The 25,021-nt window shown below is 32.9% G+C and overlaps 1 protein-coding gene and 1 long non-coding RNA gene across 4 annotated transcripts; both read left to right on the top strand.

The window, feature by feature from the left end:
• The first annotated feature begins 407 nt into the window (after nucleotides 1–407).
• LOC117926406 lies at nucleotides 408–2,786 on the top strand. The gene is made up of 2 exons (XR_004653125.1): nucleotides 408–1,960; nucleotides 2,065–2,786. It is a non-coding gene; the product is annotated as an uncharacterized LOC117926406 (long non-coding RNA).
• Nucleotides 2,787–6,838: 4,052 nt separating this feature from the next.
• On the top strand, nucleotides 6,839–14,525 carry LOC117926403 (uncharacterized protein At1g10890-like). 3 transcript variants are annotated; one of them, XM_034845491.1, is made up of 5 exons: nucleotides 6,839–6,951; nucleotides 7,059–7,223; nucleotides 8,399–8,617; nucleotides 13,418–13,637; nucleotides 14,141–14,525. In XM_034845491.1, exons 2-5 carry the CDS (start codon nucleotides 7,093–7,095, stop codon nucleotides 14,405–14,407), a joined length of 837 nt encoding a protein of 278 aa, XP_034701382.1. In that variant the 5' UTR covers nucleotides 6,839–6,951; nucleotides 7,059–7,092; the 3' UTR covers nucleotides 14,408–14,525. The 3 variants fall into 3 exon arrangements, with proteins under 3 accessions (XP_034701382.1, XP_034701383.1, XP_034701384.1); XM_034845492.1 differs by lacking the exon at nucleotides 6,839–6,951 and having other exon boundaries at nucleotides 7,135–7,223; nucleotides 7,785–8,617; XM_034845493.1 differs by lacking the exons at nucleotides 6,839–6,951; nucleotides 7,059–7,223 and adding an exon at nucleotides 7,230–8,276.
• The last annotated feature ends 10,496 nt before the right edge of the window (nucleotides 14,526–25,021 follow it).

Here is a 25,021-nt window from a genome sequence, read left to right as displayed (position 1 = left end):
AATTGATGATGTTGCATACTTCATTCTTTTAAAATGTTTACTTATCTGAATATCTCCTGGTGAAAGATTTTGCCTTTGCATGGGAAAGGTTCCTTTTCTAAACTGTATTTCAAGCATCTTTCTATTAGTGATCATGTAACCTCCTTTCATTTGATAAGCTCATCTGGAGAGCCAAAGTACCTCTCCAGGTCAAAGCTTTATTCCGGACAATGCCCCATAAGACAGTCAAGATGCTGTTCATATTTGCCTATGTTATGTCATGCCAGTATTTTGACTGCAGGCCACTTTGTTTTTGCACTGCCACATTTTTTATTGGAGATGATGAAGGCTTTCTTTCTTTCCTTTTTTTTTCTTCTTCTGGGGTGGGGTGGTGGTGGGAGTTTATATCCTGTGAGGGGTGGGAAGAGACATCTCTAACAAGTTGGTTTTTTCTCTCAGCGTTTTATTTGGGGAAAGAAGAGTATAGTTATTTGGGCTTTTGACATCCTTATTTTGTGGAAAGGAACACTAGGGCCTCTGAATTCAAAGTTTATTTAGTGGAGGTGCTTTGGAGGAGGATTATCTTGCTTACCCCTTTTTGGGTGATCTTTATCAAAGAGTTTGAAGGGATTTCACTTATGATCATTATAGCGGATTGGGGAGTGTTGGGACTGTATATTATCAGATCTACCTCTTTGGGCTTTGATGGTCGCTGTATGGGTACCCAGGACAGATGGGTGTTGGTGTAGCCTTTACAAACCAAAGGAAGGGCATTATGCTGGCTTTGTTTAAAACAATGACCAGTTTATCAGCCATTTAGTCAAGATATTATCCCTTTTTGAAGAGTTATGGAGGTCTTTATTTTGTGTTGAGCAATTTTTATGGTTGTGGGTGAATCTTTTGTGCTCATTACCTAGACCTCTAGGAATAGAAGCAGGGCACCCTGCAGATATGGTCGCTTTTTACAATGCAAATTTTGAACATTCCATGAAATCCTAGGTCTCCATAGTTGGATTCCTAGATTTTGAATCTCCAATGAAATCCTAAGGTTTGTTTTTTCAGATCCCTAGAATTTCACTTGGGTGGCAGAAAATCTTGCAAAAGCAAGGAGGACATGGATTCTTCATTTTTGTAAGGGTAACTATAATCCTCCTTGTTGGAGGCCCATGGTTTGTCCTCTTTTTTTTTTTTTTGCTTTTTTTGTTTTTTTTCTTTAAACTTCTTTGTTAGTCTACAAATATCGTGATTGAAGGCCTTGGTTTTTCTTTTTCTTTTTCCTTTTTCAATTGCATTGTTATTGTATGGATATCTATTTGTGTTGGCTTTAGGACTGTTCATTCTTTCCGTTTTAAATTGTTATTCTTGCATTGTTATGTTATGCTTCTTATAAAATGAAAGTGTTTATGCTTCCACATTTCACAATATACATGCTTCTGAACCTTTTTTTGTCTGATCTTGGGTATACGAAAAAGTAGTCTACTTTTCAGCAATATGATGCTGGTAAGAAAGGAAATTATCAGACTTGATGTAACATTGTCTTCTGGTTTATCTTGGCAAAGTTTCTTTCTACCATCCTAAGGCCTTGCAAACATTTTAGGAATTGCCATTGTTCCTCCCACTCTTCCATGTATTTAAGTGATGAAGAATAAGATATTTTAAATGCAACCGCTTGTGGTGATCCAACCCATTTGATAAGATAATTTACATTTAGTGTTGAGCCCCCAACTGTCCTTTTTCACAAGAACACTATCCTTTCAATCTTGGTTTTCTTTGTTTTTTTTCAGATTCTGGATGTGTGTGCATACTTTTAGGAGCCTACATCACTTATGCCTCTCCTAATACCTTGAGGGTTCCATTTCTTTGCTTGTTGGGAGATTAGTTATTGACTTTTTTCATCTTTATAACCTTTATTCACCCTACTGTTCTATAAAGAGCCACTTCACAGACAGACAACTGGCAGTCATTCCCAATTTATTCTCAGGTATCTTCTTAAGTGATTATCTATGATCATTTCTTTTTACTCAGCTGAGCTGAGCTATCTTCCTTTCATATTGGTGATTAGAAGTGTGTTTGATTGTTTTTCAGGTGCAAAATAACTGAGGCACATCAAAAGAACATAGAGATTTTTGTTGCTTTGACACATTTCTATGACCATGCAGCTTTTTCGTTATTGTGTTCCTTTTTTATTGAGCAATAATACATATGAAATCAGTACAAAGGGGGCATAAGCAACTACACATAGATCACTCAAGATGGGGAAAAACAAGAGTAGGCCAGGCCAAGAGGCCTTATGTTGGCCCCACCATAGCAATGAAATCAAGCAATGTCAAACTATCCTCCCCAAAGGAAATCCTTAGACCAAGGAAACAAAGATTTCAAGATTAAGTCTTCCATAATCAACACAAACAACTCCATCCCATTGGAAGTTCTCCAGTTCCATTCCTTTGAGATGCACCAAAATCAGCTGACAGATCCCTCTTGCTGTCTCCTGCACAAGAACCTTGCCAACTGCTCTAAGACCCTTTGAAAGAAGGAGGCAACTCCCAAGAAATTGGATGGGAAAAAAATGCTAGTAAGCAATGGGGCACCAAGCAATGCATATGGATGTGATCATCTGTCAGGGCCCATATTCACTTATGTATCCCTAAATGAGGGATGCCACTAATCTTGTTGATTGTGGCAGTGATTATTGAGGTGAATGACATTTCAATAGTGATGATTTTATTTCTTCTGTTCTGATGCCAATTGTTTATCTTTCAAATAACTTGCAGTAAAAAATTGACAGTGTCCTCATCTTCTTCAATTGATATGTTTTCTCTTATCTTTTTATAATCTGCTTCCCAAGATTCTCTCAATTTTAAAGTATGAATAAATGAATGTGAATACAACTACCAAGAAAAGAAAAGAAAGAGAATATAGATATTATCTTATCAAAAAAAAATTATGAAACTGCAGTAAGTGATGCTCTGTGTCTGTTGCTTTTTAATTTACATTCATGTAACTGGGGCTTCAGAAATCATGCCATTTGTATTCTTCCTGAAGAATCTCTAATCTGGTCAATCATAATTGCATGAATCAAAAGATATGTTTCAACAATGTGACTTCTTACTACTGGAAATTGATTAGACATTGGGGACAAGTATTGTGTTAGTGGCTTTGGTTCTTCTATTTTGTATTTTTTCAGGTTAATTATTTTCTATGATGACTTTGGTTGTTTGAAGTTTATTGTACCATAGTGATGTGAATTTGTGTTTAGCATGTTGATTGGTTCAATGGGTTTAACTAGAAGTAACGGTTACATTTATCACTTCATGGCTGGCTGTCTGGAGCTCATCATTGTTGCAAACCTCAGTCAACTTGCCCAAATTAATTCTATCTTTGAAATGCCTAGAATTTAACTGCAATGTTAAGTTTAAAATGTAGTTTCTAGTATTCAATGCAAAATTCTTTGCTGTGAATGTAGCCAATGTTAATTCTAAATTTGAAGTCCAAAATATGGGTGCACCTGAAAGTTGAGTGGTAGAGAGGCCTCAATTAAAGTGGCTTATTCCTGGAAGGCTTGTTAGTGCATCTTGATGATTTTGGTATTCCTAGGGGACTACTGTGAGATGTATGAATAGATAGAAGTCATTTACTGAAGCTAAAATCCTCCCTATATTTGGATCAGTGAGGAGAGTACACTGGCAATTGCTTGAACATTTTTCTGTTCGGTTTGTATTTTTCTTCCCTCCTTGGATTTTTAAGGAATCACAAACACACCAAGTCTAGGAATATCATTGAAATAAATGAAAAGTTGAGGGTTTTTTTATGCCTCCTGCCCATAAAGAAGGGGATTGCTTTCACTCTTAATAATAATGTTTCAGGAAGTGTTTTGCAGCTTTTGCTTTTGCCCTTCAGTGTTTTGTAAGCCTGCATGAGGTTGTTGTGTAACGCCGATCAGATGAATTCAATAGTCGACTCTTTCTGTTGCTCCTTCTAGATTGCTGCTGATGCTTATCATGCTCCTTTTGGCTTCTGTCAATTCTTCCAATCTTGTTTCTGGGCTCAATTTAGTTCTTTCCTTTTTGTTTTGGAGAATGACTGATGAGTTAATTATGGTGGGGCAATATTTTTTTCATGATGATGCTGGGGATTTTCCCACCTTGATTCTGTAGATGCATTTCAAAGCCTCTTTAAATTTGATGTTTTCTTTGGATGCTGGAGTATTTGTTGGGTTCTGGACTCTGATCAAGCGTTTGAACAACTTACATTTCTTTTCCAGTCTGGGAATTATTTTCTGGTTAGTGGTCTGGTCTTCCTTCAAGATGAAGATCATATTTATTGAAATCTGAATGATTGTAAGCTTTCTGTCATTTGTGGCCTTTGATTTATGTCTTCATCTACCGTAAAAACCACTTTTATTACTTTTGTTAAACAAGAAAAACTCCCCAAATAATGAACTATTTTTTATGATCATGTATGTGAATGACTTTTGTACAGGGAAAGTTCGAGTCCCTATGGATGTTTCACTTTTGATTGTTGAAAGTATATGCTGAAATCTAGACCGTTAAATGAGGGTACAAATGATCATATTAAAGTACAAAAGAATAAAATCAAGTACTAATAATAATAATAATAACACCAAGGTATAAAATAATGGACTAACTTGATTGTTCTTATGTTTGATATATGTTGAATTGGGACCTTTTGAAGAAGTGTTAGCGAATATTTGGTAAACCAATTTAGTAACTTAAGTGATTTAATAACTTAATTTAAGTCATTAAATAAATTAAGTATATTTAGGAAAATAACTTAAAGATACGACTTAAAATCAAAAATAATTTTAAGTAATAAGTAAAACAATTAACTTATTTTTAAGTCCACATCTTCATTTTACTTTTTTATCTTATTTGCTCTAATTGCTTTCACGATCTCCTTTATTATTCTACAACTTTCATTATTACTCGACCTTATTTTTCTTAATTATAATTTATAAAAATAAATATATTATCTTAATGATTTAAAATGAATTTTAAGTTAATTTTATCAAACAGCCTTTATACTTAAATTAAAAATTAAATAATAAATTTTAAGTCCATAAATTAAGTATAATTTACTTAAAGTTAATTTAAATCATTAAGTAATAAGTATTAAGTTTTACCTAGTGTAGTTTAAAAGTAAATGTTGGTGAGGGCTTATTCTTTTAAGGCACTTTGTATTGCATCTTCCCACACATCTTTTAAGTCATTTTGTTAAAATAATTTTACTTAAATGTAATTAGGAGAGTTGTTGAGTAATTTTATGTGATACTTTTTCAAATAATGAATTGTTGATTCGAACTTTTTACATTCACATGTTGTATGAGTGGTTTTCCCGTAAAAAAAATCCTTTGTCTCGATTGTGTTGGATTATTATTAATTTCTTTATAGGATTAATTGAATTAAAATTGAAAAGAAGTTATCGAAGGATTAAAAAACAATTAAATTTTGGACCAAAAAGGCACCACAAATTCCTTAAGCGAAAATGTATAAAAGACTATTTCTTGCTTAAAAAAATCGAGAATTATTGGATTTATGTTGTCTTTTAAATATAATATTCTTTGTATAAAATTATTTTTAAAATAAATTTCTACCACAAAAGATAAAACTTGCTTCTTGTTCTTTCCCTCAATTTAAAAATAATTCAATAAACTTATTTAATTAATTTTGAATATATATATATAACTGTTGTAAAGATATTTCAATCATTTCTTTTACTTAAACGATGTTTGATAACAAGTTTATTTTAAGTATATTAAGTGAAATTTTGGTTTGGCTTAAAACCTACCACTTTTTCCCATACCTTCATTTCTTTTTATTTTTATAAAATTATTATTTCAATCTTATTTCTATTAATAATTTTTCTAGATTTAATTAGTTCATCTTAATCTTAATATATTTTTGAAAATTGAAGGTAATTGAAGGAAGTTTGTTTAGATATGTTTTGATGGCCATATTAAGATTTTATGTTTAGATATTTTAAAAAATAAAAATAATACCACTTATCTTGTTAAGACTTTATAAATAAAGTAAAATTAGATTATTTTTGGGATTTTTTTTAAAATTTTTAATCTAAGTATGTTTTTTTTTATTTAACTATTCACTTTAATAAAAAAAAGGTTATATTATTGATATATCAAATATCTAACTCCTAAGTCATGTTTGGATCGTTGGAATAAAAAATAAGTTTATTCCCATTTATTAATGTGTTTAAATTATTTTTTAGAACGAAAATAAAAATTAAAAATTGTGGAAACCATGAGATCTGTTTGGTAACTATTTTAAAAAATAGTCCTAAAAACCGGTTTTTAATAATAATTTTTGAAAACTATTTTATGATATTTTATAGAACAAAAATATATTTAAAAACTTAAAATATTTTTAAATAAATTTTAAAAATAATTTTTATATACAATAATTTATTTTTAATTATTTTTTAAAACAACCATTAGAAAATAATAGAAAATAACTAAAGAGATGTTTTCTGAAAATATTTTGTTTTCTGAAAATATTCTATTTTTTGATCCTAATAATAGAAAATAAACAAATAGTTTTTGGTTATTAAACGTTTTTTTTAAATTAAAAATTGTTTTTTAAAACAGTTCTAGATATTCACTAAATCTCATATAATAAAATAAAATCGTTTTAAATTTGATTAATAAAAATAACAAAACAAATTTATTTGTCTTATAATTAAAATAAAAAGTAATTTAATTTTTTAGAATTAAAACAAAATTAAAAGACCCCAAACCCAAGCAATGGTTTACTGCTACGGGCCCACAACAGATAGTTACAGGGCTAATCTGAAGCTCAGAAACTCCTTCAAGTAAAGCCTTTACCTCTTTGTCGCCGCTCTCTTCTTCAGCGTCTCTGTGGGGTTAGGGTTTCAATTTTTATTTTAATCGCTTCTCATGAGAGTATTCCCTTTTCTGAATCACTCGGATCGTTTTAATAGGTACTGTTTTCCTTCATTTTCCTCTTTTTCTCGCTATCCAAACGCTTCCAGGTTTGTTGATTTATTTCGTTTTTTTTGTTTGTTTGTTTGTTTTTTTTTTTTGGCAGCTGAGAAGGTATTGTGTTGTATACTGTCTTCGAGATGCCGCGGGATTTGTCTCGATCGCCATCGTACCGGCGGAGGTATTCGCCCTCGCCGGTGGGCCACAGGTATGGCAGGAGGAGCCGGAGAGATCGAAGCCGTTCTCCCTATTCATCCTATTCTCATAGCAGGTGATCCCGTTGGTTTTCGATGCTTTGCTTGATTTATTTATTTATTTTTGTGAATTTTTGATGAGCAATTTTTAGAAAGATGGTGACTGACTCCATATCTCTCATCCGGAATCAAAATCCAAAACCTTCGGGTTATATGTACGCAGCTTATCCTTTTCTTATCGTTGATCCCTCCCTTTGAGGATAATGATTTATTGCTTGGAAAATTGCTTGTAGGATGAGAATTTGTGGAGAATTTTGGGGAATGTTCGATGTTGGATTATTGTTTTCAATACAGAGATTCTTCTTTGTAATTTAAAAGACAAAGCTTTAGCTGCTGTGGAAAAAAGAGAAAGAAAATGCTCTTATAGTCCACTGAGAATACAAAAATCCTTTAGATCTTCTTTTGGATAACTCTCAGTTTAGTGTAGAAAATCAAGTACTTCTTGTATTATGCCAAAGTCGTGACTTTACATAAAGTATGACAAACTTGAGTTTACAGCTCAAAAAACATGGTTGATGTGATTTTTCTGTTTGTAATTGCTTATTATTTTGGCTTCTCTGTTTTACATGTTCAAGCAGACGAGAGATTGGTAGTTAGATTGTGTACTTTGAGAACGCATATGATTTTGCTGCCCGGAGGTTCTCCACCTTTAATCAGAAAATTGATCATTTACATGCTTATGATTGATTTCCATCATGCTGATGTTCAAGTATTGGCCCTTTGTTCCTCGAGTTGATGATTATGTTGCTCAGTTTTTAGACAATCGACAATATCTGGATGGCCCATCTGACTGTTTGGAAACCTATCTTTCACATGGAAACCAGAAAGATGCCAAAAACAAATATTTGGAGCAAAATAGTGATAGAATGCATTCCTTCTATAAGAAAAGAAAATAAATCCCCCCCCGCCCCCCAAAAAAAAAAAAAAAAACCTCAGTTTCTTCCCCATTATATGGGAAGTGAGCAGGTGATAGGTGCCGATGGGTGTCCTTTTGTTGCTCGATTGTGACATTAGCTTCTTCATGTGATAAAAGATGGAGCACACAAAGGTTATTCTTAACAATGCATGAGGTAACTGTATATGCTTCTATATTATCATGCTAGATGGTGGGTTGGCTTGAAGCTTTTTTATTATACACATTCTATTATGTCCAAAATTCTGTCATTCTTAAATATCTTTTGTTATTATACAGACGAAAAAGTCGTTCTATCTCCCCACGACGCCGTAAAAGTCGATCACCATCTCCAAGACATCGTAAAAGCCGTTCTCCAACACCGAGGCGATACAAGAGACAAAAAAGTAGTGCTACATCACTGTCTCCTATGCATAAATCTTCTAGTCCAAGTCTTGGGTCAGTAGATCACAAAATTGCTAGCGAAAAAGTGAGAAAAGAAGAAGAAGAGAAGAAAAGGTATTCAATCACCTCACATCCTTGTTTTAAGTTATATTGTATTTTTCCTTGAGTTGTTTTCATCTTTAGGTAAAATCTAACTTCCCTATGCCTTTTTTTTTTTTTTTCCAATTTTCCTCTTTATCACATTATTGACTTTTGTTATATTTTGGAAGTCCATAGATTAAATTTGTGTGGTTTTTATTAGGGTTTGGAGAAACTAAACTTAAGTGTCGAGCGACATTCTATAAGTTGCAAGATTTTGGTTCTAGGTCTATTATGGGATTTAAATTTTGTTAAGTTTCATTCATGTGCGATTTTGAATTCCTTCTTGTTGGTAAGGATGATGAGTTTGGTCTGTGCCCCTTGGTTTTTTGTAATATGATTTGGTAGTGATTTAAAAAGATGTTGAGGCTTAAGCCTTGATGCTCGCGTCAATGCTTGGTTCTGGAAATTAGCATTGAGGCTATGACCTTGACATAGGGCAATAGAGGCTTACGCCTCACTTTTTCTAGGCTTACAACCTTGAGGTTATAGCCTCGAGTCTATTGAGGTTATAGCCTTGAGTCTATTGAGGCTTAAGCCTCAAATACTCAAAAAGGGTTTTTAATGGCTTTAGGTCTTTTTGAGCTTTCTGTATATCTCTTATAAGAGGTTTAAGTCTAAATATTCAATGTTTTTAATGAGTTGTGCTTTTGTGGTTTGTTTATTTTTTTATTTTTTTTATTTTATGGATTTATAAGTTTTGCCTTGCATCCAAGACTAGGGTCAAACTTCTTACAAAGTAATGGTTTAGTTGGTTACTAATTAACCCTTTAAATGGAAAGGGAAAGAAGAGGTTAAGGCCTTATTTAGAAACTGAATTGAAAATATATCTGAAAAGCAGTTTTTGAGAATAATTTTTGAAAACCATTCTCTGATGTTTTATAGAGAAAATGCCTATTTGGGAATCTGAAATGTTTTTAACTTTTTTTCTATGTTTTTAAATATGTTTTAAAAATAACTTTCATATGTAGATCTTTATTTTTAATCATTCTCCACATTTGTATAATTATTTTTTAAAATAACCCTTAGAAAATAAATGCAAACAAGTGAAAATAACTAAAAGATGTTCTATGAAAACACCTTGTTTTTTGTTTTTAAGAACATAAAATTGTTTTCTGTTTTCTAGTTGCCAAATATGTTTTCTTGTTTTTTTATTTTGGAGAACAAAAAATTATTTTAGAAAATAGTTACCAAACATACCCTAAAAAGAAGAAATGAAAAAATTATAGGCCATTGTAGTGGCTAATCTTATTATTTATAGATAAAGGAAAATGATCATTGCAATTAATGGATGAAGAACAAGAATGGGTGAACATTAACACTAAAGGAAAGGATAGTAGAACAATTAGATATGATTATGATTCATTAGAGGAAGTGATGATAATATTGAATATTATTTGATTAAGTATGAGAGAGTTGGATTTTAGAAGAGAGAGAGAAACAAAATTAGAAACTATTGACAATGACATAATTAATTTTATTACTCTGAATTTTATGGTTTTCTTATTATTTAATTTTTCATGTGATTTTATATTATTATTATTACTACTGCCAATGAGATTTGCATTATTATTATTATAGATAGGACATGGTCCTTTTTTGCAATTAGCAATAAGGACATTGAGATTTGTATTATTATTATTATTATAGATGGGACATGGTCTTTTTTTTGTTAATGCATACACCTTATTGGTAACAAGGACAATGAGATTTGGTTTTACATATGACTCTGAGATTGTATCAACAATATTAATTAGCAATGCATTCCATAGGTAATGGGGATCTTGAGCTATATGTACTAAAAAAACATGCGCATTTCTCTAAACATCAGCTTGTCTTTTTCACTCATGACTAGTTTCATTTTCCAAAGATCATTTAATATATATGTTTGCTTTTTCTAGGAAAAAAAGTGAGACTTAAATATTAAATTAGAGTTGAATTTTATGGTTTTCTTATTATTTAATTTTCATGTGATTTATATTATTATAGATGGGGCATGGTCCTTTTTTTGTTAATGTATACACCTTATTGGCAATAAGAACAATGGGATTTGCATTATTATTATTATAGATGGGACATGGTCCTTTTTTGCAATGGTCCTTTTTTTGTTAATGTATACACCTTATTGGCAATAAGAACAATGAGATTTGCATTATTATTATTATAGATGGGACATGGTCCTTTTTTGCAATTGGCAATAAGGACATTGAGATTTGTATTATTGTTATTATAGATGGGACATGGTCTTTTTTTTTGTTAATGCATACACCTTATTGGTAATAAGGACAATGAGATTTAGTTTTACATACGACTTTGAGATTGTATCAACAATATTAATTAGCAATGCATTCAACAGGTAATGGGGATCTTGGGCTATATGTACTAAAAAAACATGCACATTTCTCTAAACATCATCTGTCTTTTTCACTCATGACTAGTTTCATTTTCCAAAGATCATTTAATATATCTGTTTGCTTTTTCTAGGAAAAAAGTGAGACTTAAATATTAAATTAGCATTTGTTACAAAGTTAAGAGAAGAAAAAGTTGGCGATTCCTAGCTGTAGAAGTGGAAGTAAGAACTAGTGCATTTCATGAAAATTGAGAACCCTTGAGCATTATGATTCTTTTCTGACTATTGAAGCATTGTGCACTATTCACAGGCTCAGGCCATCGCTGAGCTGTAAAGGGAAAAGCTTAGCCCAGGGAGAATGTGCTAGGCTAAAAAATTATTGGCTACTAATTTTGTTTAACAAGATAAAGAAACAGGTCCTCATCTCTTTTCCAGACCAAAAAGTGTTTATTGTTGTCTGCAATTTGCCATGTTTTCTTTTTTGCTTCCAATTAACATGCTAAAAAAAGTACTATTGGTGGTTAAAAGGAAAAAATAGTAGGTGATTAATGGCTTTTTGTTTCAATTGACAGTAATCCAATCACAGGGTTTTAATGCTTTATATGAGATTTATGGCATCATGATGGTAATGTGCTAGTAATCCATGATATTAGATTAAGGAGCTTGTAAATGAAGTTATTTTTCTCAACTTAGGGAATATTCCTTGTGTACTAAACTCTAAGGCTCTGTTTGAATCATAGAAAGTAGCAGGGAAAGGAAAAAAAGTAGGTAAAAATTCAAAATATCTTGTTTGGTTTACCTTGAAAAATACATGCCAAGAAAAATCAAATATAGTGAAAACTATTTAGAAACTTGTGCATTTTCCAGTTCTTCATTCTTTATGTAGGAGAGAGAAGAAGAGAAATAGCTTGGAAAGTTATGTGAGAATTTTAATAAGCTGAAACCTATCTTTTATTCTCGTCCATTTTTTCTTTTCTTCCATTTTCTTTTCATCATACTCTTTAGTTTTATATCATGAATTGCTTCGCTGAAATGTCTCTCCTGAAAGACTTAATTGCATGCCATAAAAGCATTTGCAAGACCAGGGGCATTTATACCAGTCGTCTATTTTTTATAACATCAAAAACTACCCATGTTAATAGGGATGTACGGATGTAGGTTAACAGATGCAAAATCCATTCTCTTGAGTTACTGAAATGCTTTGTAAGAAATCAATGGTACGAGTATTAATTAGACATCCTTGCATATATGGATGGAATTATATGACTGTTGTTCATATGCTTTTTAGCCTCCCTTGTTAGGAGGATATGGTTATGGGTTCCCTTGATGTTTTCTGGGCTGGCTAAGTTCAAGACCAACCCTACCAAGTGGTTAGGCTTCAGATTAGTGTTTTAGGACAGAGGATTGAACTGTGCCTGGGCTATATAATCATAATGGGTTTATGGAAAATACTTGGAATACAACCTACCAAGATCATAATGTAGTTATTGTAGCGGGTGGGTTGGTATTATTTTGGGAAATCCTAAGTGTAACTACTGTACTTATCCCATTTCCCATTTTTCCGCTTAAGAGGCCTATCTATAACATGACATTTTGATTATGGCACAGTTAGGAGAGATCCAACAGAATAATAAAATAATTATTTGATTAGCCACCTTGGGGTTCGTTTTTAGTGAAGAATAAAGTGTTTTTTAGTTGTATTATATATCTTTATGGTTATTCTTTCACTTCTAACCTATCAGATATGGCCTAAAAGGGATCCAACTTACATCAGTCTTGGCTGACCCAGGTTTAATGTTTAACCTGATCCAACCTGACCAACTTGCAGCCTCAGGGTTCCTTCTGTCAATTTAAAATTTCATGCTTTTCTTGGCATAGAATCACTAGTTCATTTGCCTTTGCTTTATGCACCCAACACTCGATACTAAGAGAAAAAGCAATTTATTACACAACATTCAGACTTCTGATTGTCAAAACTGTATCTTAATACAAGGATTGGAGTATTTGGTGATTGTTAGTTTTAAAACTGCGACAGGTTTCTTGACATTCTTCTCCACAGGCTTTTCTGAAGGAAGATACTGCTATAGTTCAACTTGTTATATTTGATGATCAATTGGTGCGTCGTTTATCTACTGTTCACCAGTTTTGAAACTCATTTATTTGGTCATCAATTAGAGGTATGCCTTATAAGCATAAGCATAAACATGTATTTAGTGCCTTCATTAACATAAAGGTTAGTTTGCCTTTCATTGTAGTTATGGTTACATGATGTAAGAAGTGGAAAAAAGTGGAAATGACGTTTGCCATCTTGATCATTGTTTCAATTTCAACTGTTGTCTGGTTCAAAGATGTTGAAAATCAAAAGTGCTGCATTTTCCCCTCCACAACAGTGGCTACTTTCTCCTTAACTTTTTTCCTGTTATCAGGCGTCAACAGGAAGCTGAACTGAAACTTATCGAAGAAGAAACTACAAGGAGAGTGGAAGAGGCAATTCGGAAGAAAGTTGAAGAGAGCTTGAACTCTGAGGAGATCAAGCTGGAAATACAGAGGCGCCTGGAGGAGGGTCGGAAGAGGCTCCTGGATGAGGTTGCAATTCAACTGGAGAAAGAGAAGGAAGCTGCTCTTATTGAGGCTAGACAGAAAGAGGCAAGTATTTTCTGGAAATAATTTGGAAGGCATATTTATGTTTCTGTCATCATGGTGCACTGATACTTGTTTGGGTGCTTGGGAAATAATCTTTTCTTTTTTATTCCTTTCCCACTAAGTCTTGACCCTTATAATACAGAACAATGAAAAAAGTTATTAACTTTCTCATACATTGTCTTCTATTTATTGGCTCATGCAATTGGGTTCTCAGATGAAGTACCCTTGTATTTTATAGGATATGGAGTAAGAAAAAGCTAATCTATGAAGGCCCATGCTTAGTCTGTAAGAGAAATACTTCGGTGTTATTGGGCCGCCTCCTTTCTTCTTTACCATTTTTACCGTCACTAGGGAGAACCCCGGAAAATGGCAGCTTTTGAGCAAAAACCCAGCTATTCCTGTTGTGGTGATCTTATGTTACTTACCTCTGGTTTGCAATTGAAGAATTTGCACTGCAATACATATAATTTTGATTGCTTCTCATTTATTTTAAATTGTTTTCACAGGAACAAGCTCGAAGGGAGAAAGAGGAGCTGGAAAAGATGCTAGAAGAGAACCGGAGAAGGGTGGAAGAATCCCAGAAAAGGGAAGCCTTAGAGCAGCAGCGGAGAGAGGAGGAAAGATACCGGGAGTTGGAACAAATCCAAAGACAAAAGGAGGAGGCTCTGCGAAGAAAGAAACAGGAAGAGGAGGAAGAACGGGCAAACCAGATGAAACTGTTGGGTAAGAACAAATCGAGACCGAAGCTGTCGTTTGCATTAGGTTCAAAATGATTTGTTCACACACATTTAATCCCTTATGGGGTTGGACTTGGATTTCGTGCTTGTCTTGTAATTCTAAGGAGATATATTTGTTTAAAAAAAAACACAGTTTTTGGTGTGCTAATGTCCATATTGAGTTGTCCAGCATGCTTGATAAACTTGAAGAATGATTGGTGTTCTGCGCAGCTTCTCCAGAAACTACACGGCCCTATGGCTACATTGGTTGGCGTAAGGATTGGATTTGCTTCCATGTTCTCTTTTATAGAATTATTGTGAGGAGAGTAGGTGGTTGTTTGATAAATCAACTTAATAAGTTAAAGTGATATAATAATTTAATTTAAGTAATTAAAATTAACTTTAAGTAATAAGTAAAATTAATTAAGTTATTTTTAAGTTCATATATTTATTTTATTTTTTTATTTTTCTTTATTTCAATTATTTTTATGATTTTTTTTCTATTCTAGTATTTTTATTGTTAATTAATTTAATTATTTAAAATATGTTTTAAATTAATTTTATCAATAATTTAATAGTTAAAGTAAGAATTAAATGATAAGTATTTAAGTTTTATCAAACATGAATTTAAATTAATGATAGAGGAGAATATAAATGTAAACAAATATAGGTTATGTATGTTTGTTGTATGTATTTCAACCATATTGTAAGGAAAAAAAAATAAATTGTAATATGGAATCGGCATGCGTACATGTCTTATTCTATTTATGCCACTTTTCACGCAAAAACTTTTGGATTGAATTTAATTCTTGATGTCTGTATCAGGATGACAAACAATCCCGGTCCTCATTGTTTGAGGTTTCTATGGCCAAAAATGGATTGGGGGTCCTCTGTTGTTGCTTTAGGTTTTCAAAACTTTAATGCTCTTTTCATCCATCATGGCTCATTATTGGGCATAGTGCCTTTTCATCTACCATCATTCGACTCTGATTGAAGGCTTCGTCAGGAGTCTAGGATTCTGTTATTTGAGTCAAAAGGATATCTCTCGTAAACATGAAGTATAGTTTTTTTCATATGAAAATATTTTTTATTAATTTTTTTTATTCTTATCTTATATTCAAGCACTTTTTGAAATATATATATATATGAAAAAAAAAAGAAAAAATGAAGGAAAATAAAAAATAGAGTTAAAATTGATAAATTATTTTTATTTGTTACTTTAAACTCATTTTATTTATTTTAATTCATCAATATAAAAATTAAATAATTTAAAATAAATAAATTTTTAACTAATTTTAATTATATTTAATTTACTTTGAAATTTTCTACATAACAACCAAACATGAGAAAATAATTTTTTTTTTTAATATTTATTTTCTTTCCTTAATACTTTTTGGGAACTAAACACAACCTTATAAATTGACACATTTCCTTTTGTCCACATTATTATTTATTCATGTAGGTCAAATATGTTTGTAAATATTTATATAGTAAAATGTTTTAAATTTGACAGAAATTTATATCTAATATTGCTGAATATATCATTTAATATTACTCTTTTTTTTTTCCGTTTTTCTCATATTGGTTTTCACTTAAATATTGAAGCTTTTTTTATTTTTTATTTTTTTTTTATCGGTATCCGACTTTGGTGTTTCTTCCATATGTTTTGGGTGTTGTGGCAAACAAAATGTGTTTCTAGTATCAGTTAATTATGAAATCTGTTATTCATTTTTTTTTTTTTTTTTTGAGAGATTGATATGATACTAAGATTTTGTCACAAGATGGTATACTTTTAATATAAGCTCACCAAAATAATTCAGTGTTGAACATTGGAAAAAATTCATTCTTTTCTTAAAAATTGAAGGAAAATGTTTCAATTAATTTTAAATCCATTTTTTTTATAAGTAAAAGATAGCTTACAATTGGGCCCCATAAAAAAGGAGGCGTGTAACATGAAGGGTACAATAATTAAAATAAAAAAGAAAACAAATAAAATTACAAGTTGTCGATACGTTGCTCTATCATTCTTGAATCTAAATGATATGACATTGTAGTAGTACATGATGGGAAAAACTCGGATCTCTCAGTTTCCTAAGTTCGGATCATACCTCAGATTCGAATGTTCCCGAATCAAATCCACACGATGAAGATGAAGATTGAAACTGGAGAAGTCTTGTAAACTCGAAGTCTTCCGCCCGATGACTTGAACCTTGATCTTAGCATAATTCCGATGGGGAGAAAAAGAAAGTAGAGGCCATGACTCTCTATCTTTCTAGATGGTGGAAGACCAAGTTGTGGAAACCCTAACCCTTAGGGAGTATTTCTAGGATTCTTAAGTGGGCTTAAGTGACTTGAGCCCACATGGGCTTGGATAACTTAATCTAACCTAAAATGAGTTCTAATAATTAATTAATTAGCCAAATCCAAAGACCTTGTTCACTTACCTGTATGCAACATTACGTAATTACCAAAATGCCCTTATACACAAAAGTAAACCTAGAGCTAATCTGACCCTCATAACCCATGCCAACAAGGTATATGAGCTCAGAGCGGGGACCACTAGGACTTATAGGAATACTGACTCCCACATGATCCAATTTTAAAGTTGATTCAATATACCACTACAAAGAATTAATTGAACTCCAATATCCTATATAAATAACAACAAGACACCAAGTGCTCAAGTCCGTGACCTGCTATCCATTGTGTCTAGTCTCCCCATGAACCAGTATCTGTAGTCTAACAAGGTGAAAGTTATCAGTCTTTCAAGACTACCTCTACCATCATTGAGTTACAGATCCTCTTATTGTGTGCTCAATTAACATATCTTAGCTCTCAAAGAGACTATGTTAAGTTCTACTTAAGGAATTACTATAACCATAGTTTCCATGAACACACCTTCTTAGGATCACCCAAGATGACACATTGTCTCAATCCCAAGAGATATCATGGTGCCTTTATTGAGAATACCTATTACTACCAACTTCCATCAACAGTGACCCAATCCATAGGGAATATATGATTAGCTTACGATCTCATTCGTAGGTCAAAGCCACTACTAATTTTAGAACAAGTTCAATATTCTCTCAAGGTTGAGAAACAATGCAATGAAGCAACTTGGTGGAGTCTTAACTACTTGATAGCCTTAAATCATAACTCACCATAGGTCATGTCCAATGGGCAACCATACACATTAGTGCACTCACCATGGGAAACTCATCCCACTAGCCAAGACCAACCATCCCTCAAATTAGAAGGTGGTGCACTACAACCTCTAATGGGTTGCCTAGGCCCATGAACCAACTGTGAACAAGTCATATATTTGCAAGGAACCCATGACTTAGATCTTTTGTGTAACTCTTAATACACCTAAGTCACATATAATACAAAAGATGCAGGCAAGAATGCTTGTAAAGTATAATACATGGAATAAGGATAGATAAAAATAAAATTGGAACATCATTAAATAAATAATGAATTCCAAATTTATTACATCATGTCATGTTTTTAAAGGCTTTATCCTAACAATACAATCCTTATGATGTTATGAATGCAGTTTTACCTAAGTTGGACAGATGCATTAGGAGTTGATTATATCTGAAGAATGTGTCCATGAATGACAACATAGCATGCCCAAATATAACATCTACTATTTGGTCAGTTTAAGGCAGCGAAAACTATCTTCCAAACAAGTTTTGTTCAAATAAGTGAAGTTGACACATATTCTTCATTTTCTTCCACCTTTTAGGCACTACCATGATGTTTGCTAACCAATAAGGGTATTTTACTTCTCGAATGAAAACTACATCAAGAAAGTTGGCCACCTTTATTTGGTTAATTTTCTAACTATTTGGATGAAAATGATAAACCTTTTGCCTAACCGGGCGTGCTATTGGATAGACTTTCAACTTATGAGAGGCCACACTAGGACTGATGTCTAACATATCCGAATGCTTCCAAGTGAATACATCACTATTTTGCCTTAGCATTAGTGCTAGATGGACATGTTGTTCAGTAGTCAAAAATGACCTTGCAAATGCTATTCTCAAAGATGTTGATGCCTATCAGCGGGTCTATAGTTGGAGATTCACGTTCCTCCACTTCATTCTCTTATTTAGTTAATAGTTTCTATTTAGAACAATTGCTTGAAGATCTAGGTACTTTGGTCAAGCTCTCTTTCTTAGTTTGCACATTTATTTGATATCATTGTTAGGATGCTAACTAACTCCTATGCAAGTCAACTTGGCCTTGATAGGTAAGAAAACTAACCATATGATGATAAATGCAGGATATCCTTCATCTTATGGATTCATGCTTGCCTTATTATTATGCTGCAAGGTGAAGTATCCATTACAATTAAGAATTTTACCTTTAGAACAACAAGCCCAAACTCGAGTGGAAGTACTATGTCTCCCAACGATATTGTAGTAGCACCATTGAATCTAGTCAAGATACGTCCCAAGCTTTCTAGAGTTGTTAGAGCATGACCCATCAATTTATAGGTGGACATTTGTAAAAGATTGATAGAACTGTCTGAATCGACGAAAATCCTACACACATTAAACCCATTAATAGCCTAGATGAATATAGAGCATCCTCATAAGGAATGATTACTCGATGTGGGTTGATGAGTAGAAAAGTTATCGATTTGTCAATTGGTTTGGTGTTGCTTGGCATGAAATAATATTAGAGGGAATGCATCCGCTCTACTAGAACAGTGACTTAATCATGGATGATTTTTACCTCTTGGAATTGTATATGTTGTCAACTGGTCCACCATGGATGTGAGAATAGTCAGGCGAACTTCAGGAGAAGTGTGTGTTCTATTCCTTTCACTAGGTAGAATTTCTTTATTGTCCACTAGCTTGATGATATACTATAGGAGGTGCCCAAATTTTAACCAAAAATTGAAAGTGACGACATTGTTTCGTAGTATGCTTGTGCTCCTTGTGGTAAAAACATTATTATTGTTAGTCTCTTTTCGTCGAGTCCCCTCTCATGGGGTTCGACCACCTGAATTTGGGCAAATTGCGTATCACTAGGAAAAGATGCTCATAAGTAATGGTTAGGGGGTTAAATGCAATGACTCTTTTCTATTCTAATCATACTATGTGGGCTTCTAAATATGCCACCATGATTCACTCCCGAGGGCTTTTGAATTTTCTAACTTGTTTTCTTGGTTTGGATGTGTGGTGATTAGAGTTTGTTGTGAAGCCACTCAGATGTCGTCTTTTAACATTGCATACTTATTGGCTTGTTGGAATAAATCGTCCATAGTCTCTAAGATTTATTTTTATTTATTTATTTATTTTTTGGTGCAATAGATTTGAAAAAATGGAGTACCCAAACTTATGCTCCTTTTGAAAATCTACAACACTGTATCCATATTGCATGACTCCACCTGGAGAGCAACTTGTTCGGATTGTGTCATGAAATCCTAGAAGGACTTATTTTCCATCATTTTTACATTTTAAAGGCCGCTAATGTTTTGCTTTTACCAAGCAAAACATTAATGATGTGCCATAAAGGCTTTAGAGATGTCTCTAAATGAATAGATAGAGTTTTGTGAAAGACAATAAAACCAGGACAAAGTAGGGCTATACAGAATGATCTAAAAATCTTTGCACAAACCTACGTCGAGAGTTATTACTTGCCCATAATGTATTAGGTAATGGAGCGAATCGCTCGTCCTATCATACATTATGAATTTGGAACCATGAATCCTCTCTATGATTCATAATTTATTATATGAGTGTTGAACGGGATGGATAACATGTCATCAAGGTGTCTTTTGACCGACACTATAGGTGTTTTATGCCCTAGCTCTCTTAGTATTTGATCAAATCCCAACACTCCCTAGATTTTTTTGCAATATTTGTAAAAGCACATTAAACTTATATTTATTTAGTATTTAATTATTTTATACAATATAGAACGATAATTAAAATTAATTAATTAATAATATTATTATTTTAATTCATTTAAAAGATATAATAAATACAATATAGTTTATGTATACATACAAAATTTTATGTACATACAACAATAAAACACATTTAGTTTGGTGGTGGATGCTATGCATCTCATGCTTAAGATCTCCTAGGTTCAAACCCCTTCACTTACATGTTTAAGTGTTTTTTTTTGTTTAGCTTTAAAAATGCCACCCCACATCAAAAGTGTAGGGAATCCTAGATCTCTTTGTCCCCTATTACATGCTCATGATAGATATATAAAACTAACCCTAGGGCTTTTAGGTCAACAAAGGAAGCAAAAATACAATTTTTAACAATCAAGTACTAGAAGAATAGCGCTATAGATGTTTTTACCTAGATGTGGATGTTCTTAGGTTGATTCCTTGTAGTAAAAAAAAATGTCTGAATATTCTGGAGGTACACCTAAAGCCTTTTGCCCAATAATTCGAATCATGACATTCGCACTCCAACGGGTAGCCTTTGGAAGGGAGGATACATTTTCTCTCACTGTGTGGAAATGGAAGACAACAATCAAAAGCCTTGGAAACTCTAACCCCTAATGGGTATTTATAGAGTTCTTTTACTAGGCTTAAGTGACTTGTTTCCACAAAAGCTTGAGTCTCTTAATTTAGCCTAAAGCGGGTCCTAATAGATTAATTAACCACATGATCATCTAATTAATCAACTAACCCAATATAGAAAACTTGTTCAATATTCCTTATGCAACCTTGTGTAATTACCAAAATATCCTTACGCACAAGAGTGAACCTAGAATCAATCCAACCCTCATAACCTATGTCAACATGGTATATGAGTTTAGAGTGGGGACCATTATGACCCATAGGAGTATTGGCTCTGTCAGAATCCAATTCTACAGTTGATTCAACATCTTACTACAAACAATCAACTGCACACTAGTATCCTATGTAAATAACGTTGAGATAAAGCTTAAGCTCATGACCTACTATTCACTACATATAAACCTCTCATGAGTTGGTACCTGTAATCTAACAAGGTAGTGTTATTAGCTATCAAGATTATCTCTCCAATCATTGAGTTACAAATCCCACTTATTATATAATCAATTAATATACTCTAACTCTAAGGAGCATATGTCAAATTTTGACTAAAGGAAATGTTACGGTCATAGTCTTCTAAATCACATACCCTTTAGATCACCCAAAGGAGTATGTTGTCTCAATCCATGATATATCATGGGCCCCTATTGAGAATACTTGTTGCCATTAACTTCCATCAATAGTGACCCAATTCATAGGAATATGTGACCACCTTAGGGTCTCAACCATAGGTCAAAGCCTCTTGTTGACTTTGGAACGAGCTCAATATCCTCTCAAGGTTGAGAGTCTATGCAATATAGTAACTTAGTGAATCATAACAATTGATAACCTTACGTCATGATTCACCATAGGTCCTATCTAGTGTGCATCACATACACTAGTGCACTTACCATGGGAAAAACCAGTGATCAAGACAAGTTATCCCTCCAATTATGAGGTAGTGCACTATAGTCTCAGATGGATTGTCCAAATCGATGAATTGACTATAGACTACTCATTACTCTGCAATGACTTTTGGCTTGGATCTTTTGTACATCTCCTAATACACCCAAGTCTTGTACAATGTAAATGATGTGGGAGTGTGTGCACAAACAACCAATTAATTTATATGGGATAATAAATAAGAAACAAGAAACATGAATAAATAAATTTATAAATATATCTCAATTAGTTACATCATATCATGCTTTTTAGGGCTTAATCCCAATAGAAAGTTCAAGAGAAAGCAATGCCATATCTATTAGGTTAGTGCCCTGAGAACAAACACAATTATGGGCTTAGGAATGTTGGCATCCTTACTTGATATTGGGTTGACCCATTATTGCAATTGCAATTTTATAGGAAATTGCTCATTGACATTTCTAATATGGTTATCATGTCGAGGTGGGCCGATAAAAAATCGTCAATATATGAAATAACATCCTTGATTAGAGGATTTGAGGTATTTACAAATCCATAGTAGAGTTTTGGACTCAAAAGCTTTTATGGAAAATTTCATGGTACAACCAGACTTGGTTAAGAAAATTAAGACCCTATAAAAGAATGGTTTGCTATTAATGCAACTTATAGAGGTGATTGGAATGTTAGAATACTTTGTTCCTAGGCCTTATATCTCGTTAGGCGCGTACAACTATTCATAGGGCCATTAAATCCTACGCATAGCAAAAAAAAATGCATTAAAAAACTTAATAGGATCTAGATTGATCTATAAGTTAAAAGTGGTTACCGAATATCTATATGTTCTAAATCAATTCCTTGCAATGAAGAACGTCATCGAATGTTGCGTTAGTCGAAGGTGATCTTGTAAACCTCTTATCTCAACATTTCCAATGTAGTTATTGTGTCGAGATAGGTCAATAAAAAATCGTTGATATATGAAATGATGTCATTGACTAGAGGATTTGAGTTGTTTACAAGTCCATATTAGAATTTTTGACTTAAGGGCTTTTGTGACAAATTTCATGGTACAACAAGACTTGGTTGGGAGAATTAAGGCTCTATAAAAGAATGATTCACAATTAATGCAACTTATAGAGGTGATGGGAATCCTAGATTACTCTGTTTCTAGGCTTTAGATCTTGTTAGGTGCATACAACTATTTCTAGGCTTTACATCGAATGTTGCGCTAGTCGAGGGTGATCTTGTAAACCTCTTATCTTAACCTTTTCAATGTGGTTATTATGTTGAGATGGGTTGATAAAAAATTGTCGATATATGAAATGATGTCCTTGATTAGAGGATTTGAGTTGTTTACAAGTCCATATTAGAGTTTTTGACTTAGAAGCTTTTATGTCAAATTTCATGGTACAACCAAACTTGGTTAGGAGAATTAAAACCCTACAAAAGAATGATTCGCAATTAATACAACTTATAGAGATGATGGGAATCCTAGATTACTCTATTTCTAAGCTTTAGATCATGTTAGGCGCATGCAACTATTTCTAAGGCCATTGGATTCTATCCAAAATAGAAACAAATGCATTAAAAAACTTAATAGGATCTCAATCTACAAGTTAAGAGTGGTTACTTAAGATCTGGATGTTCTCAAATCAATTTCTTGTGATAAAGAACATCATTGAATGTTGCGCTGGTTGAAGGTGATTTCGTAAACCTCTGATATTTCTTTTTATGACTCTTTCTTAAAGCTTAGCACAAAGATAGTAGAAATCTTTGAAGGTTAGATGGTAAGGATCTCGCTCTAGACATATAGGAAATAATAGAGAATGGAAGAGGAATGAAGCTCTAATCCCTAAAGTGATATTTATAGGCTTCCTATTGAGCTTAAATGACTTGAACCCATTTTAAGTTTGAGTCAATTAATCTAACCTCAAAAGGGTCTCAACTGATTAGTTAACCTAATAAGGCTCTAATTAATCAATTAACTTAATCCAAAGATACCATTCACTAACTCTTATGCAACTTTGCATAGTTATCAAAATGCCCTTATGCACATAAGTGAACAAAGAACCCATCCAACCCTCATAAACCGTGTAATCAAAGTATATGAGCTAAAGTAGGGACCATTGGGACTCATAGGACAATGCTAACTTTCTAAGAATTTAATTCTAAAGTTGATTTAACATCTCAATATAGCAAATCAACTGCACTATACTATCCTATGGAAATAACAATGAAACACTAAGTGCCCAAGTTTGTTACTTACTATCCCTTATATGTAGTCTCCTCATGGATTGGTGTTAGTGGTCTAACGAGGGAAAAACTATCAACCTCTCAAAAGCACCTATGACATCCTAAAGTACCTATAACATCCTTGAGTTCCAGATCCTTCTATAGTGTAATCAACTAACGTATCTTAGCTCACCAAGAGCTAATGTCAAGTTTCACTTAAAAAACTACTATAACCATAGTTTGCATGAACACACCTTCTTAGGATCACCCAATGGGACACATTGTCTCAATCCCATAAGATATCATGGTGCTTCTATTAAGAATACCTATTGCTACCAACTTCTATCAATAATGACTCAATCCATAGAGAATATATGATCACTTTAGGATCTTATTTGTAGATTAAAACCATTACTAACTTTAACATAAGCTCAATATTCTATCAAGGTTGAGAAACAATACAATATAACAGCTTGGTGAAGTCATGACTACTTGCTAGTCTTCCTGTCTAATGTATAAACATACATATTAGTGTACTCACCATGGGAAGCTCATCTCGATAGCCAAGACCGTTCATCCCTTCAATTAAGGAATAGTACATTACAACATCTAATTGATTGCCTAAATCTATGAACCGGTTGTGAACAAATTATCTACTTATAAAGAACTTATGACTTGGGTCTTCTATATAACTTTTAATGTACCATAGTCATGTACAATGTAAGAGATGCATGCCAAAATTCTCATAAGCTACAATGCATGGAATAAAGATAAATTAAAGTGCAACTGAAACTTTATTACATGAATAAAAAACTTCAAATATGTTATATCATGTCATGCTTTTAAAGGCTCTATCCTAATAGGGAACCCTATCTTGATGGCCAAGAATAATGATCATTCCAATTAGAAGGTAGTATACTATAACCTCAAATGGATTGCCAAAGTCCATGAACCGGCTATGAACAAAACATCTACTTGTAAGAAACCTAAAA

This window comes from Vitis riparia, chromosome 12, assembly GCF_004353265.1.
Source record: "Vitis riparia cultivar Riparia Gloire de Montpellier isolate 1030 chromosome 12, EGFV_Vit.rip_1.0, whole genome shotgun sequence".
NCBI lineage: Eukaryota > Viridiplantae > Streptophyta > Magnoliopsida > Vitales > Vitaceae > Vitis > Vitis riparia.
This window is presented reverse-complemented; position numbering and strand designations above follow the sequence as displayed.